Source organism: Heptranchias perlo, chromosome 41 (assembly GCF_035084215.1).
Source record: "Heptranchias perlo isolate sHepPer1 chromosome 41, sHepPer1.hap1, whole genome shotgun sequence".
Taxonomy (NCBI): domain Eukaryota; kingdom Metazoa; phylum Chordata; class Chondrichthyes; order Hexanchiformes; family Hexanchidae; genus Heptranchias; species Heptranchias perlo.
Window position 1 is genome coordinate 16,065,053 of NC_090365.1, and position 18,897 is coordinate 16,083,949.

Here is an 18,897-nt window from a genome sequence, read left to right on the forward strand (position 1 = left end):
TTCTCCTTTATACTATCCATTTAAACCTACTTTTCCGCGCACGGACTTCCTTTTGGTGTTGCTGAATTAAGTAAGCGGCTGCACCAAACCATTTGGCATAAACTGAAAGTTCAGTGCACTTTCCTCGAGTGTGATATTGCTGATCCATTGTCATGTTACTAGAACTATTAAACAGTGTTTTACACACTGTACATTCAAACGGCTTCTCTCCAGTGTGGCATAGCTGATGTCTTGCCAAGTTATTAGATCTATTAAATCGTTTATTACACACTGTACATTCAAATGGCCTCTCTCCGGTGTGGATTCGCTGATGAACTGTCAGGTCACGCGATCTATAAAACAGTTTTTCACACACTGTACATTCAAATGGCTTCTCTCCGGTGTGGATTCTCCGATGCAGTGTCAGGTCACGCGATCTATAAAATCGCTTTTCACACACTGAACATTCAAACGGCTTCACTCCAGTGTGGATTCGCTGATGCAATGAAAGGTCGCAAGATTTACTGAACTGTTTTTCACACACTGTACATTCAAACGGCTTCTCTCCAGTGTGAATTCTCTGATGCACTGTCAGGTCATAGGATCTACCAAACCATTTTTGACACTCTGTACATTCGAAGGGTTTCTCCCCAGTGTGAGTTTGTTGATGACGCTTTAAATGACTGGACTGGTGAAACCGCTTTCCGCACAAAGCACAGTGAAATGGTTTCACTCCGGTGTGAGTTCCTTCGTGTCGCTTCAGATCACTGCGCCGATTAAATCGTTTCTTACACTCTCCACACTCAAAATCTTTCACACCACTGTGAGTTTGTTGATGCATTATCAATCTACTGGATGTTTCAAACTGTTTCTTACACAGAGAACAGTCAAACAATTTCTCTCCTGTGTGAATTCTCTGATGCACTGTCAAAGCACCAGAGGTGCAATATCGCTTTGTGCACACTGTACATTCAAACGGCCTCTCTCCTGTGTGACTACGCAGGTGTGTATCCAAAAGACTAGGCCACCTGAACCCCTTTCCACACACATTACACTGACAGCTGCCCTCTCCTTGAATGGCAGCTACCTGATAACTGGATCTTGCTGTTTTCGATGAAGCCAGCATCAACATATCCATTTCTTTTAAAACGTCCATTCATTCCAAAGTATCTGAACACTCCTGTATCAAACAAGGACAAATTGAACAAATTAATTGGTAAACTTACTGTGACTTCCCTTCAGCTCTAAATATGGCCATTTCCTCTGTGTAAGTAGCTGGTTGGACTTGGTTTCATGCAGTAGAAAACGTTATAACTTTTCTCAAGTACTCCCACATCGGATACAAGTAAGCCTTCCCAACAACGTGAAAAGGATACCTCACGCAGCATTCCTGCGTCATTATCCACACAAACCACTCTTGTGGCCTTACTGACTCGGATTACTGATTTTATGTAATTTGTGCCCAATAGAGAACAATTTTGGGCTGAGGCTTCTCAAAGGAATTACCCTGGCTCATTTAATATGTTGATTATTTAATATATAATGGATATTTACACCATCTGTCAGGGCTGCACTTCCTGAGCTTTGCCTGTTCATTCGGAATCTGAATGTTGACAAACCTCAGTCCTCTTTGAGGTAACAGTCATGGTAAATACAGTAGATGTCATGTACATGAACTCTAGGAAAGTCTTTGACAAGGTAGCACACGGGAGATTACTAGAGAAGATAAAGGATATGGAATTAAGGGGAAGATAGCAAACTAAATTAAAAATTGGTTAGAAAGGAGAATTTAAGGGCAGATTTTCAGAGGGGTTGTAAGAGGTTAGTGAGGTTCCACAGGGTTCAGTTCTGAGATTACTTTTGTTCACTGTGTATGTCAATGATTTGGATATTGGCCTAGAAGGAGTGGTGTCAAAATTTGCAGCTGATACCAAAATAGGAGGTATAGTTAATTCTTTAGAAGACCAAAGGAATCTGCAAAGTGATTTTGATAAGATGGAAAAGGGGTTAAAAGTAGCAGATGGAATTCAGTGTCAGTAAGTGTGAGGTGATACATTTTGGTATTCTACTGCGGGGGTTTTTTTTACCAAAATGTATCACCTCACACTTACTGACACTGAATTCCATCTGCCACTTTTAACCCCTTCTCCATCTTATCAAAATCACTTTGCAGATTCCTTTGTGAATGGGAATAGGTTTGGTGCTGTGGAAGAAGAGGGATTTGAGGTACAGCTTCACAAGACATTAAAGGCAGCTCCTCAGGTTGATAAGGCCAAAAAAAAGCTAATGGAATTCTAGGTTTTACCACAAAAGATATAGAATAATAAAGCCAAGAGGTAATGAGGCTGTGTAAAACCTTAAGACCTCAGTTAAAGGAACGTGTGCAGTATTGGGCTCCACACCATAGTATCATAGTAGGCACAGCACAGGAGGATGACATTTGGCCCATTGTGCCTGCTCTTTAAAAGAGCAATCCAATTAGTCCCATTCCCCTGCTCTTTTCCCAATGCCCTGTAAATTTTGCTCTTCAAGTATTTATCCAATTCCCTTTCAAAAGTTACTATTGCATCTTCTTCCACCGCCTTTTCAGCCAGTGCATTCCAGATCATAACAACTCGCTGCATAAAAAAATGTTTCCTCGTGTCGCCTCTGGCTCTTTTGCCAATCACCTTAAATCTGTGTCCTCTGGTTACTGACCCTTCTGCCACTGGAAACAGTTTCTCCTTATTTACTCTGTCAAAACCGTTAATGATTTTGAACACCTCTATCAAATCTCCCCTTAACTATTCTCTGCTCTAAGGAGAACAACTGCAACTTCTCCAATCTCGCCACATAACTGAAGTCCCTCATCCCTGGTACCATTCTAGTAAATCTCTTCTGCATCTTCTCTAAGGCCTTGACATCCTTCCTAAAGAGTGGTGCCCAGACTCAAGAACATAAAAAATAGGAGCAGGGGTAGGCCAAATGGCCCCTCTAGCCTGCTCCGCCATTCAATCAGATCATGGCTGATCTTCAACCTCAACTCCACTTTCCTGCCTGATCCCCATATCCCTTGATTCCCCTAGACTCCAGAAATCTGTCTATCTCAGCCTTGAATATACTCAATGACTCAGCATCCACAGTCCTCTGGGGTACAGAATTCCAAAGATTCACAACCCTCTGAGTGAAGAAATTCCTCCTCATCTCAGTTTTAAATGGCCGATCCCTTATCCTGCGACTATGCCCCCTCGTTCTAGACTCTCCAGCAAGGGGAACAACCTCTCAGCATCTACCCTGTCAAGCCCCCTCTGAATCTTATATGCTTCAATTAGATCACCTCTCATTCTTCTAAACTCCAGAGAGTATAGGCTCATTCTACTCAACCGCACCTCATAGGATAACCCTCTCATCCCAGGAATTAATCTTGTGAACCTTTGTTGCACCGTCTCTGAGGCAAGTATATCCTTCCTTAGATAAGGAGACCAAACTGTACACAGTACTCCAGGTGAGGTCTCACCAAAGCCCTGTACAATTGCAGTAAGACTTCCTTACTTTTGTACTCCAACCCCCTTGCAACAAAGGCCAACATTCCATTTGCCTTCCTAATTGCCTGCTGTACCTGCACGCTAACTTTTTGTGTTTCTTGTATGAGTACAGCCTAGTCTCTCTGGACATCAACATTTAATAGTTTCTCACCATTTAAAAAATATTCTGTTTTTCTATTCTTCCTACCAAAGTGAATAACCTCACATTTCCCCACATTATACTCCATCTGCCACTTTCTTGCCCATTCACTTATCCATCTATATCCCATTGCCGACTCTGTGTCCTCCTCACAGCTTACTTTCCCACCTAGATTTGTATCATCAGCAAACTTGGATACATCTAATTGTACATACATCATACATACAATTGAACACAATGCTCCAGCTGAGGCCTAACCAGTGTTTTATAAAGGTTTAGCATAACGTCCTTGCTTTTGTACTCTATGCCTCGATTAATAAAGCCCATGATCCAATTTGCTTTTTTAACAGCCTTCTCAACTTGTCCTGCCACCTTCAAAGATTTGTGTATGGGTACCCCCAGGTCTCTCTATTCCACACCTCCTTTAAAATTGTACCATTTAGTTTATATTGCCTCTCCTTATTCTTCCTACCAAAATGCATCTCTTCACACTTCTCTGCATTAAATATCATCTACCATGACTCTGCCCACTTCACCAGTCTGTCTGACAAGTCTGTTATGTTACTTCATCAAAGAACTCAATCAAGTTAGTCAAACACGATTTTCCTTTAACAAATCCGTGCTGACTTTCATTTATTAGCCTATTCTTTTCCATGTGCCAAGGAAGGATATTGAGGCTTTAGAGAGGGTACAGTGCAGATTCATCAGGATGCTGCCTGGTATGAGGAAATACAAATATGAAGAAAGGCTTGAAAAATTAGATCTTGTTTCATTAGAACGACACAGATTATGAGGTGATATGATAACAGAGCTGTTTAACATCATGAAAGGATGGGACAGGGTAGGTAGAAGCTGTTTTGTAGTTGAAGATTTTAGGAAGAGATACAATATTAAATGTAAGAGATGGGCAGGAGAAACACCTTTACAGAGAGTGTGAGGACGTGGAATTCATTTCCAGGGTCAGTGGTTGAGGCAGAAACAATGTCACCGTTCAAGATTAGATTGCAGCAGTTGATCAAAGAAAAGGGGATTGAAAGGATAATGTGAACTGGGTGGGTAAGTGTGATTAAAACTATCACCTCACAAGGAGGGTAAACACTGACATGGACTGATTGAACTGAATGGCCTGTTTCCATGTTGTAGCTTCAATTATTCTGTAACAAAAATGAAGTATTACATAGAATTTACTGCACAGAAACAGGGCATTCGGTCCAACAGGTCTATGCCAGTGTTTATCATCCACACAAGCCTCCTACCACCCGACTTCCTCTAACCCTATCAACATATCCTTTTATTCCTCTCTCCCTCATGTACATATCTAGCTTCCCCATCAACGTATCTATGCTATTTGCCTCAACTACTCCATGTGGTAGCGAATTCCACATTCTAACAACTCTCTGGGTAAAGCAGTTTCTCCTGAATTCTTTATTGGATTTATTAGTGACTATCTTATATTTATGGCTTCTAGTTTTGGACTCCCCCACAAGTGGAAACACCTTCTCTCTCTCTACACAAACCCCTTCATAATTTTAAAGACCTCTATCAGGTCACCTCGCAGTCTTCCCTTTTCTGGAGAAGAGGCCCAGCCTGTTCAATCTTTCCTGATAGAGAACTGAGAGATTATAACTTAGTTATAATCGCTCGTAAATCTTCTTTGCACTTTCTCCAGTGTTTTTATATCCCTTTTGTAATATAGAGACCAGAACTGTGCACTGTACTCTAAGTGTGGTCTAAACAAGGTTTTATACAAGTTTAACATAACTTCTCTGCTTTTGAATTCTATTCCTCTAGAAATGAACCCCAGTGCATTGTTTTCACTTGTTATGGCTTTGTTAACCTGCACTGCTACTTTTAATGCTTTTTGAGAATCTGTACCCCCAGATCCCTTTGCTCCTCGACCCCATTTAGACTCTTATTTTCCAAGGAGTACATGGCCTCCTTATTTCTCCTACCAAAATGCACCACCTCACACTTACCTATATTAAAATTAATTTGCCATTTATACGCCAAGTGTGCAAGTATTTTTGCCATGGATCAAGCGTAACCTGATGAATTCTGTAATGATAAATGAGTAGTTAAAAATCAGTTTCGCTCACAGAAGAATGATCCAACTCAATTAGTTGATTCGTCTGAAAAATATGGTCCGAAAATTCCTGCGTCGAGAGAGGGCATAAGTGAGGCTTTGCAACATTGTGGGTCGAGGAACTTATGACGGCCGATTTACGCTGAGGTTCCGCCCGAATACAACCCTGGCATCAATCCCGTTTTAGGATGGTTTGAGGTGTCCACCCTCTCAGTGACAGCCACATGCACATGATGACGGTAGGAACAGATGACATTACTAGTCCTAAATTCTGTGACTCTGCCATGGCTCAGTGGGTAGCACTCTTGCCTCTGAGTCAGAAGGTTGTGGGTTCAAGTCCCACTCCAGAGACTCGAGCACATATTTAGACTCACACGCCAGTGCTCTACTGAGAGAGTGCTGCACTGGCAGACGTGCCATCTTTCAGATCAGACCTTAAACCAAGGCCCTGTCTTCCCCTCTCAGGTAAAAGATCCCACAGCACTATTTCAAAGAAAAGCAGTGGAGTTTTCCCAAGATGTCCTGGCCAATATTTATCCCTCAACCAACATCAATAAAACGGATTATCTGGTAATTATCTCACTGCCCCCTTTGCCAGGGCAGTTTAATTTATACAATTTGAAAAGTACTACCACACAGGGTGACTGAGAGGGCAATCAAATTTTACAGAATTGCCAGATTCCAATGTTCGATAGCACCCAGGTGGCATTGTATGCTCCAAATGTGAACTCCCCATTTTTATATGAACTGCAAAGGCTTCGTATAACTAATTGTGGGGCTCATTTGCCAATGACAGGACAGCTTCTTGCATGTAAATTCACAACATGCCAGGAGCTATCATAATTTCATACTTTGTTAGTCCAGTGTCTCTGTTCTATTTCAACAGCAGAGGCAATGGCCATGGTGGCTACTGGGTGACGAGGGATACCTGCTACACCATTAGTTCATGCCACCTCTTACATAGGAACAGGAGTAGGCTATTCAGCACCTCAAGCCTGTTCCGCTATTCTGTTAGATCATGGCTGATCTGAATCGTAACTCCATTTATTTGCCTTGGTTCTGCAACCCCTAATATCCGTGCCTAACAAAAATCTATCAATCTCAGTTTTGAAATTTTCAATTGACCCAGCCTCAACAGCTTTTTGGGGGAGAGAGTTCCAGATTTCCACTCCCCTTTGTGTGAAGAAATGCTTCCTGATTTCACCCCTGAATGGCCTAGCTCTAATTTTAATGTTATGTCCCCATTTTTTGGACTTTCCCAGCAGAGGAAATAGTTTCTCTCGATCAACTCCTTTAATCATCTTAAACACCTCAATTACACCCCTTAATCTTCTATACTCGAGCCTAGTCTATGCAATCTGTCCTCATAATTTAACCCTTTTAGCCCAGGTACCATGCTGGTGAATCTGAGCTGTCAGGCAATATATCCTTCCTGAGATGCGGTGCCCAGAACTGAATGCAGTACTCTAAATGAAGTCTAACCAGAGGTTTATATAACTGTAAAATAACTTCCACCTGTTTGTATTCCAGCCCTCTTGAGATAAAGGCCAACATTCCATTAGCCTTTTTAATTATTTGTGATTATAGTGATTTCTGTACTTGGACCCCTAAATCTCTCTGCTCCTCCACAGTTCCTGGCTTCTCGCCATTTAGAAAATACTCTGATCTATCCTTCTTAGGTCCAAAGTGGATGAGCTCACACTGTCAGCAAACTTGGATATATGGCTCTCTATTCCTTCATCGATGTCATTTATAAATATAGTGAAAAGCTGAGACCCCAGTACAGATCCCTGGGAGACACCACTAGCCACATCCTGACAATTTGAGTACATACCCATTATCCCTACTCTGTCTCTTACCTCCTAACTAATTCCCTATCCAAGCCAATGAATTACCTCCAATTCCATGCTCTCTCATTTTTGTTACCAATCTCTTATGGTGGAACCTTATCGAATGCCTTCTGGAAGTCCATATAAATAACATCCATATACATTCCCTTATCTATCACATTTGTTACCGCCTCAAAAAATTTGACTAGGTTTGTCAGACACGACTTACCCTTTACAAATCCATGCCGGCTCGCTCTGATCAGTTCATGTTTGTCCGAGTGCTCAGTCTCTCTGCGTAACATTACCAGTGCTGTAGAGCAATGAAACATGCTGGAAGACAAGGATAAGAATTGAGCAAGTGAAAGGAAGATTTCTGTGTGGATAGATGGGAGGGTGCCTTTGCAATCAAGAAGGGACTGATCGTAGATGTCCCGAAGGAGGCCAGAGTGCCTGATTACGACACCGCTGATACTGTAGCCCGGCCAAGAAGGAAGCTGGTGGAGCTGCGACAGAGAGGCAGACACATTCGAGCACACCCTCACTGATGAATGGAGCACTTTTATTTGGAGGTCAGAGCATCAAAGATCTGCCTCCTCTCACCAAACTCCCTATGGTGTATTGAAAATTCTTGATCCTCAACGAGCTATCACATCCTAATCCTGAGCCTCAACATCAGTACATTACCTGTTCTGTATTGTTCCATAACAGAGACAAACATCAAGCGGTCCTTACATAAAATAGTCCAACGATTTATTACAACTATTTACAAAAACCTCATTTGGTTCCATCACACCCCTTGTACCTATGGAAGTTTTTTTCTGCCCTATTCCTAGTTGTTCTCTGTGCCACCTGATGGATTGGAAGCTGGAACATAGACAGTTGGTGCAAAATATTATGAGCCTGTTGGGATGGAGGGAGCCCTCCTCTCTGAGATGGACACGGGACAGGCAGACTCTGTCATGGCCTCCCTACCAGCCAGTCCCGCAAAGATGAAGGATTCTGTGGAGAGCTGATGGAGTGCTCCTCGGCACTGCTGCTGTGAGGGGAAGCAGCCTGTGAGATATAAACACCAGCTTCTCAACTGGTACTGAGAACAGGATTCTGGTTACCAACATGCAGTGGGAAAACAGATTTCAATTAATCAGAAAAATCCTGAGAGAGCCAACCAAATAATCCTTTAGTCCCTCCGAGATGAGGGAAATGAGCAATAGGAGGTCTGCAAGGAGGAGAGTTTGGGTACAGACTAGACACATTTCTATGAGTGGGAAAGGAAGGGCAGGAGGAACATAGGACCAGGAGTAGGCTATTTAGCCCCTCGAGCCTGTTCTGCCATTCAATGAGATCATGGCTGATCTGTGACCTAACTCCATATACCCGCCTTAATCAAAGGTATTAAGGGATATGGGGCTAACAAAAATCTATCAATCTCAGATTTAAAATTAACAATTGAACTAGCATCAGCTGCTATTTGCAGAAGATTGTTCTAAACTTCTACCACCCTTTGCGGGTAGAAGTGTTTCCTAACTTCACTCCTGAAAGTCCTGGCTCTAATTTTTAGGTTATGTCGCCTAGTCCTAGACTCCCCAACCATAGAATCATAGAAGGTTACAGCACAGAAGGAGGACATTCAGCCCATCGAGCCCATGCCGGCTCTGTGCAAGAGCAATCCAGCAAGTACCACTCCCCTGCCCTTTCCCCGTAGCCCTGCAAATTTTTTCCTTTCAAGTAATTATCCAGTTCCCTTTTGAAGCCCATGATCAAATCTGCCTCCACCACCCCCTCGGGCAGTGCATTCCAGATCCTAACCACTCAATGTGGCCACTTTGCCAATCACCTTAAATCTATGTCCTTTTCCACCAATGGGAACAGTTTCTATCTACTCTGTCTAGACCCTTCATGAATTTTGAATACCTCTATCAAATCTCCTCACAACCTTCTCTGTTCCAAGGAGAACAATCCCAGTATCTTCCTTTACTGAGACTCTGGCAGCATCTTCTTCCGTGGTAAAGACAGATGCAAGTTACTCATTCAGTACCTCGGCCATCCCCTCTGCCTCCATGAGTAGATCTTCTTTATGGTCCCTAATCTGCCCCACCCCTCCTCTTACTACCCATTTACTGTTTACATGCCAGTAGAAGACTTTTGGATTCCCTTTTATGTTGGTCGCCAGTCTATTCTCATACTCTTTTTGCCCCTCTTATTTTCTTTTTCACTTCCCCTCTGAACTTTCTATATTCTGTTTGGCTCTCACTTGTGTTATCAACCTGACATCCGTCACAGGCCCCTTTTTTCCATTTCATCCTACTCACTATCTCTTTTGTCATCCAGTGAGCTCTGGCTTTAATTGCCCTACCTTTCTGCCTCGTGGGAATGTGCCTAGACTGTACCCGAATCATCTCCTCCTTAAAGGCTGCCCACTGTTCAATTACAGTTTTGTCTGCTAATCTTTGATTCCAATTTACCCGGGCCAGATCTGTTCTCATCCCACTGAAATTGGCCCTCCTCCAATTGAGTATTTTTACTTTAGAGTGGTCCGTGTCCTTTTCCATAGCTATTCTAAACCTTATGACACTATGATCGCTGCTCCCTAAATGCTCCCCCACTGACACTTGCTCCACTTGGCCCACCTCATTCCCTCGAACCAAGTCCAGCAATGCCTCCTTCCTCGTTGGGCCAGAAACGTACTGGTTAAGAAAGTTATCCTGAACACATTTCAAAAATTCCTCCCCCTCTTTGCCCCTTATATTATTATCCCAGTCTATATTAGGATAGTTGAAGTCCCCAGTTATCACTACTCTATGGCTTTTGCACCTCTCTGTAATTTCCTGCAAATTTGCTCCTCTATATCCTTCCCACTAGTTGGTAGCCTATAGAATACACCCAGTAGTGTAATGCCACTTCTTTTATTTCTTAACTCAAACTAAATAGATTCTGTCCTTGACCCCTCCAGGACATCCTCTCTCTCCAGTACTGCAATATTCTCCTTAATCAATACTGCCACCCCCTCCTTTCTTTCCTTCCCTATCTTTCCTGAACACCTTGTATCCAGGAATATTTAGTACCCAATCCTGCCCTTTTTTGAGCCAGGTCTCTGTTATCACCATGACATCGTATTCCCATGTGGCTATTTGCGCCTGCAGCTCACCAACCTTGTTTACCACATTTCGTGTGTTTACACACATGCACTGTAAACCAGTCTTAGACTTTCTTTACTCTCTCTTAGTCTGATCCCACCTAATACTGCACTATTTCTTGTTCCAGTGCGATCTTTCTCCCCTGATCCTTTGTGCTCCTTGTTTCTCTTTTCCATTGCTACATCCTGGTGCCCATCCCCCTGCCAAATTAGTTTAAACCCTCCCCGACAGCACTAGCGAACCTCCCCGCGAGGACATTGGTCCCAACACCGTTGAGGTGCAACCCGTCCGGGCCTGTACAGGTCCCACCTCCCCCAGAACTGGTCCCAATGCCCCAGGAATCGAAAGCCCTCCCTCCTGCACCATCTCTCCAGCACACATTCATCTGCTCTATCCTCCTATTTCTATGCTCACAAGCCCGTGGCACTGGGAGCAATCCGGAGATTTCTACCTTTGAGGTCCTGCTTCTTAATCTCTTTCCTAACTCCTGAAAATCTGCCTGCAGGACCTCATCCCTCTTTCTACCTATGTCATTGGTACCGATATGGACCACGACCTTTGGCTGTTCACCCTCCCCCTCCAGAATGTTCTGTAGCCGCTCAGTTACATCCTTGACCCTGGCACCAGGGAGGAAACAGAAATGGCTGTCTGCTCCCCTAACTGTAGAATCCACTATCACTATTGCTCTCCTGACCTTTCTCCTTCCACCCCCCACCCCCCCCCCGCACCCCCCCCCCGCCGTACAACTGAGCCATCCATGGTGCTGTGGACTTGGCTCTGGCGGCACTCCACAGAGGAACCCTCTCCCTCACCAGTATTCAGTTCTGTGGTTAGAGAGTGGGATGCGCTCAAGAACCAACCAGTGGAAATAGTTTCTCTCCATCCACCCTCAGCTCCACTTAATATCTTGAAAACTTTGATCAAATCACCCCTTAATCTTCTAAATTCCAGGAAATAAAACCCTAGTTTGTGTAATCTCACCTCGTAATTTAACCCTTGGAGTCCAGGTATCATTCTAGTAAATCTACGCTGCGCTCCCTCCAAGGCCAATATATGCTTTCTAAGGTACGGAGCCCAGCACTGAATGCAGTACTCCAGGTGTGGTCTAACCAGGGCTTTGCATAGCTGTAGCATAACTTCTACTCCCATGTATTCTAGTCCTCTCCATATAAAGGCCAGCATTCCATTTGCCATTTTGATTATTTTCAGTACCTGTCCATGACATTTTAATAATCTATATCTAGAACTAGAGGGCATAGTCGCAGGATAAGGGGTCGGCCATTTAAGACTGAGATGAGGAGGAATTTCTTCACTCAGAGTGTTGTGAATATTTGGAATTCTCTACCCCAGAGGGCTGTGGATGCTGAGTCATTGAATATATTCAAGGCTGAGATGGATAGATTTTTGGACTCTAGGGGAATCAAGGGATATGGGGATCGGGCGGGAAAGTGGAGTTGAGGTCAAAGATCAGCCATGGTCTTAATGAATGGCAGAGCCGCCTCGAGGGGCCGTATGGCTTACTCCTGATCCTATTTCTTATGTTCTTAAGGACCCCTAAAAGTCTCTTTGGGCCTCCACTGTTTCGAGCTTTTCACCATTTAGAAAGTACTCTAATCTATCCTTTTTAGGTCCAAAGTGGATGACCTCACACTTGCTTAAATTGAAATCCATTTCCCACAGTTTTGCCCATTCACTTAATCTATTAATTTACCCTTACCTGAACCCTTCCCCCCACTCTTATTAGTTTAAAGCCCTATCTACCGCCATCGTTATTTGATTCGACAGGACACCGGTCCCAGCCCGATTTAAGTGGAGCCCGTCCCAACGAAACAGCTTCCTCTTTCCCCAGTACTGGTGCCAGTGCCCCATAAATTGAAACCCCTGCTTCCCACTCCACTCTTTCAGCCACACAGTTAACCATATTTGCACGTGGCTCAGGTAGTAATCCAGAGATTAATACCTTTGATGTTTTGTTTTTTAATTTAGACCCTAGCTCCTTCAGCAGAACCTCATTCCTAGTCCTGCCTATGTCATTGGTTCCTACGTGGACCATATGGCAACATAAAACATAGAAACATAGAAAATAGGAGCAGGAGTAGGCCATTCGGCCCTTCGAGCCTGCTCCGCCATTCAACATGATTATGGCTGATCCTCTGTCTCAATACCATATTCCCGCTCTCTCCCCATACCCCTTGATGCCTTTTGTGTCTAGAAATCTATCTAGCTCCTTCTTAAATATATTCAGTGACTTGGCCTCCATAGCCTTCTGTGGTAGAGAATTCCACAGGTTCACCACCCTCTGAGTGAAGAAATTTCTCCTCATCTCAGTCCTAAATGTCCTACCCCGCATCCTATGACTGTGACCCCTCGTTCTGGACCCCCCCCCCCAGCTAGGGGAAACATCCTCCCTGCATCCAGTCTGTCTAGCCCTGTCAGAATTTTATATGTTTCAATGAGATCCCCTCTCATTCTTCTAAATTCGAGTGAATACAGGCTGAGTCGACCCAATCTCTCCTCATATGACAGTCCTGCCATCCCAGGAATCAGTCTGGTGAACCTTCACTGCACTCCCTCTATGGCAAGTATATCCTTTTTTAGGTAAGGAGACCAAAACTGCACACAATACTCCAGGTGTGGTCTCACCAAGGCCCTGTATAACTGCAGTAAGACATCCTTGCTCCTGTACTCAAATCCTCTTGCAATGAAGGCCAATATACCATTTGCTTTCCCAACAGCTTGCTGCACCTGCATGTTTGTCAGTGACTGGTGTACAAGGACACCCAGTCCCTTTGTACATCAACATTTCCCAATCTATCACCATTTAAATAATACTCTGCCTTTCTGTTTTTCCTTCCAATGTGGATAATTTCACATTTATCCACATTATACTGCATCTGCCATGTATTTGCCCACTCACTCAACTTGTCTAAATCGCCTTGAAGCCTCTTTGCATCCTCCTCACAACTCACTATCCCACCTAGTTTTGTGTCGTCAGCAAACTTGAGAATATTACATTTGGTTCCCTCATCCAAATCATTGATATAGATTGTGAATAACTGGGGCACCCCACTAGTCACTGCCTGCCACCCCGAGAAACACCAATTAATCCTACTCTCTGTTTCCTGTCTGTTAACCAATTCTCAATCCATATCAGTATATTACCACCAATCCCATGTGCTTTAATTTTGCACACTAACCTCTTATTTTGGATTTTATCAAAGGCCTTCTGAAAATCCAAATAAACCACATCCACTGGTTCTCCCTTATCTATTCTACCAGTTACATCCTCAAAAAACTCCAGTAGGTTTGTCAAACATGATTTCCCTTTCATAAATCCATGTTGACTTTGTCTAATCCTGGTGATATTTTCTAAGTGCCCTGTTATCACATCCTTTATCATAGCATTTTCCCTACTACTGATGTTAGGCTAACCAGTCTGTAGTTCCCTGTTTTCTCTCTCCCTCCTTTTTTAAAATAGTGAGGTTACATTTGCCACCCTCCAATCTGCAGGAACTGTTCCATAATCTATAGAATTTTGGAAGATGACAACTAATAGGAACATAGGAACAGGAGTAGGCCATTCAGCCCCTCGTGCCTGCTCCACCATTTGATAAGATCATGGCTGATCTGTGATCTAGCTCCATATACCTGCCTTTGGCCCATATCCCTTAATACCTTTGGTTGCCAAAAAGCTATCCATCTCACATTTAAATTTAGTAATTGAGCTAGTATCAATTGCCATTTGCGGAAGAGAGTTCCAAACTTCTACCACCCTTTGTGTGTAGAAATGTTTTCTAATCTCACTCCTGAAAGGTCTGGCTCTAATTTTTAGACTGTGCCCCCTACTCCTAGAATCCCCAACCAGCGGAAATAGTTTCTCTCTATCCACCCTATCCGTTCCCCTTAATATCTTATAAACTTCGATCAGATCACCCCTTAACCTTCTAAACTCTAGAGAATATAACCCCAATTTGTGTAATCTCTCCTCATAACTTAATCCTTAATGCATCCACTATTTCCATGGCTACCTCTTTTAGTACTCTGGGATGCAGATTATCAGGCCTTGGGGATTTATCGGCTTTCAGTCCCATTAATTTCTCCAGCACTATTTTTTTTACTAATACTAATTTCCTTTAATTCCTCCTTCTCACTAGTCCCTTGGATCCCTAGCATTTCTGGGAAGTTATTTGTGTCCTCTTCCGTGAAGACAGAACCAAAGTATTTGTTTAATTGCTCTAACATTTCCTTGCTCCCAGTTATAAATTCTCCCATTTCTGACTGTAAGGGCCCTACATTTGTCTTCACTAATCTTTTTCTTTTTACATACTTGTAGAAGCTTTTACAGTCCACTTTTATGTTCCTTGCAAGTTTACTCTCATACTCTATTTTTCCCCTCTTAATCAATCTCTTGGTCCTTTTTTGCTGAATTCTAAACTGCTCCCAATCCTCAGGCTTGTTACCTTTTCTGGAAACTTTATATAACTCCGCTTTGGATCTAATACTATCCTTAATTTCTTTTGTTAGCCATGGTTGGGCCGTTTTTCCTTTTGTGTTTTTGCACCAGAAAGGAATGTATAACTGTTGCAATTCATGCACTTATTCCTTAAATGTTAGCCATTGCCTATCCACCGTCATGCCTTTTAATGAAGCTTCCCAATCTATCATAGCCAACTCACTCCTCATACCTTCGTAGTTTCCTTTAGGACCCGAGTTTCAGATTGGACGACTTCACTTTCCATCTTAATGAAGAATTCTATCACATTATGGTCACTCTTCCCTGAAGGACCCCGCACAACAAGATTATTAATTAACCCCTTCTCATTTCACAATACCCAATCTAGGATAGCCTGTTCCCTGGTTGGCTCCTCAATGTACTAGTCTAAAAAAAAAATCTCGTACACACTCCAGGAATTCATCCTCCACAGTATTATTGCTAATTTGGTTTGGCCAGTCTATATGTAGATTAAAATCACCCATGATTACTGTCGTACCCTTGTTACAAGCATCTCTAATTTCCTGTTTGATGCCGTCCCCTACATTACCACGACTGTTTGGAGGCCTATAGACAACTTCCACCAGTGTTTTCTGCCCCTTGGTGCTTCTTAACTCCACCCAGGCTGATTCTACATCTTGATTTTCTGAGCCAATATCCGTTCTCACTATTGCTCTGATTTCATCCTTTACTAACAACGCCACCCCACCTCCTTTTGCTTTTTGCCTGTCCTTCCTAAATATCGAATACCCTTGGATATTCAGCTCCCAGCCTTGGTCACCCTGCAGCCATGTCTCTGTAATTGCAATTATATCGTATCCGCTTACATCTATTTGCACTGTTAATTCATCTACCTTATTACGAATGCTTCGTGCATTCAGATAGTGCCTTTAGAATTGTCTTTTTAACATTTTTAGACATCTTAACATTTTTTTTGCACTATGGCCCTATTTGACTTATTACCATTTTTTCTTACCCAGACCCTATTTGTTGTCATTTGTTTGTACGCTCTGTCCCTTCCTGACACAATCTGGTTATCCTTACCCCGATCACTTTCCTGCACTGATTCTTTGTCTTTTCTCTTTGGCATTCTAGATTTCTCTCCACCGGGGCCCTCCCCCCACTTATTTAGTTTAAAGCCCGATCTACCTCCCTAGATATTCGATTCGCTAGAACTCTGGTCCCAGCATGGTTCAGGTGCAGTCTGTCCCAACGGAACAGCTCCCTCTTTCCCCAGTACTGGTGCCAGTGTCCCACAAATCAAAACTCCCTTCTCCCACACCAATCTTTGAGCCACACGTTCATCTCTGATCCTATTGACCCGATCCAATTTGCTCGTGGTTTATGTAATAATCCAGAGATTACTACCTTTGTGGTTCTGCCTTTTAATTTAGTCCCTAAAGAGCAGGACTGGCAGTTAAATATTGCAGTTATAATGTATTTGGAAAGGATGGGGGTGGTGGTGAGGTATCTGTACTAATTAGAGATAACATAATGGCAGCAGAAAAAAGGGACATAGTTAACATTAAAATAGATACAGAATCCATATGGATTGAGATAAAGGATAAGAGGGGATCGATCACATTAATGGGGTTATTCTACAGACCACCTAAACAGTGGAAGGTAAGTGGAGGAAGAAATATGTAGGCAAATTTATGAAATGAGTAAAAGACATAGCATAATAATCATGGGAGATTTCAACTACTCCCAAATAAACTGGTAAGAAGAGGTAGGGAAAGGGGAAAAGGGAATGGGGTTTTTACAGTGTGTTCAGGACTCCTTTCTTATCCATTATTTAACAAGCCCAACCAGAGAGCCCAACAAGCAAAATACTGCTGATGGTGGAAACCTGAAATAAGAACAGAAAATGCTGGAAATACTCAGAAGGCCAGGCAGCATCTGTGGAGAGAGAAACAGAGTTATCGTCTCAGATCTTTCATCAGAACTGGAAGAAGTTGAAGGTTTAACAGTTTTTAAGCAAGTACAGAGCCAGGGAAAGAGGGGGAGGTGGGGGGGGGTGGGGAGTAAAGAACAAAAGGGAATGTCTGTGATAGGGTGGAGGGCAGGAGTGATTAAATGACAAAAGGGATGATGGTGCAAGGCAAGGAGGGTGGGAATGGGACAGGTTAAGAAACAAAAGATGGGTCCAGAGGTGCTGTAAATGGTAACATCAGAACCATTACCAGCACCTGCTGTCCGAAAAAACGGGAACAGTGGTTATGATCTTAAGTTATTGAAATCAATGTTGAGTCCGGAAGGTTATAAAGTGCCTAAACGAAAGATGAGGTGCTGTTATAGAGTCATAGAGTCATACAGCACGGATAGAGGCCCTTCGGCCCATCGTGTCCGCGCCGGCCATCAAGCCCTGTCTACTCTAATCCCATATTCCAGCATTTGGTCCGTAGCCTTGTATGCTATGGCATTTCAAGTGCTCATCCAAATGCTTCTTGAATGTTGTGAGGGTTCCTGCCTCCACAACCCTTTCAGGCAGTGAGTTCCAGACTCCAACCACCCTCTGGGTGAAAAAGTTCTTTCTCAAATCCCCTCTAAACCTCCCGCCTTTTACCTTGAATCTATGTCCCCTTGTTATAGAACCCTCAACGAAGGGAAAAAGCTCCTTAGTATCCATCCTATCTGTGCCCCTCATAATTTTGTACACCTCAATCATGTGCCCCCTCAGCCTCCTCTGCTCCAAGGAAAACAAACCCAATCTTCCCAGTCTCTCTTCATAGCTGAAGCGCTCCAGCCCTGGTAACATCCTGGTGAATCTCCTCTGCACCCTCTCCAAAGCGATCACATCCTTCCTGTAGTGTGGCGACCAGAACTGCACACAGTACTCCAGCTGTGGCCTCACCAGTGTTTTATACAGCTCCATCATAACCTCCTTGCTCTTATATTCTATGCCTCGGCTAATAAAGGCAAGTATCCCATATGCCTTCTTTACCACCTTATCGACCTGTTCCGCCGCCTTCAGGGATCTGTGAACTTGCACACCAAGATCCCTCTGACCCTCTGTCTTGCCTAGGGTCCTCCCATTCATTGTGTATTCCCTTGCCTTGTTAGTCCCTCCCACTCTGATCTCTCTGTCCTCGGTCTTTTACACTGTTCCTCGAGCTTCATTAAGCTTCATTGGAACAGTGTAAGAGACCGAGGACAGAGAGATCAGAGTGGGAGTGGGACGGGGAATTAAAATGGCAAGTGACCGGCAGGTCAGGGTCGTGCTTGCGGACTGAGCGGAGATGTTCAGCAAAGCGATCACCCAGTCTGCGTTTGGTCTCCCCAATGTACAGGAGACCGCATCGTGAGCAGCGAATACAGTATAGTAAATTGAAAGAAGTACAATTGAACCACTGTGGAAGGAGTGTTTGAGGCCCTGGACGGTGGGAAGGGAGGTGGTGAAAGAGCAGGTGTTTCAACTCCTGTGCTCACACGGGGAGGTGCTGTGGGGAGGAGAGGGGGTATTGGGGTGATGGAAGAGTGGACCAGGGTGTCGCGGAGGGAGCGGTCCCTTTGGAATGCTGAAAGGGGAACATGAAGCAGAAGTGCAGGAAATAGGACCGACACAGTCGAGGGTCTTGTCAGCTACAATGGAAGAGAATCCTTGGTTGAGGAAAAAGGAAGACATATCGGAAGCACTGGTGTGAAAGAACAGATGCGGAGATGGAGAAACTGTGAGAAGGAAATAGAGTCCTAAAGGGAGCAGAGTGGATTGAAGTG

At 43.6% G+C, this 18,897-nt stretch overlaps 1 protein-coding gene across 1 annotated transcript in view; it reads right to left on the reverse strand.

Moving 5' to 3' along the window:
* LOC137306092 (zinc finger protein 271-like) overlaps positions 1–18,897 on the reverse strand; it is a 35,560-nt gene that overhangs the window by 14,366 nt on the left and 2,297 nt on the right. The window contains exons 2-4 of the mRNA XM_067975157.1: positions 7,784–7,884; positions 5,619–5,697; positions 31–1,159 (exon numbers count right to left, since the gene is read on the reverse strand). Coding sequence (XP_067831258.1) covers positions 31–1,135 — 1,105 coding nt within the window. The 5' untranslated portion in view covers positions 1,136–1,159; positions 5,619–5,697; positions 7,784–7,884. The remainder of the gene's footprint in view (positions 1–30; positions 1,160–5,618; positions 5,698–7,783; positions 7,885–18,897) is intronic.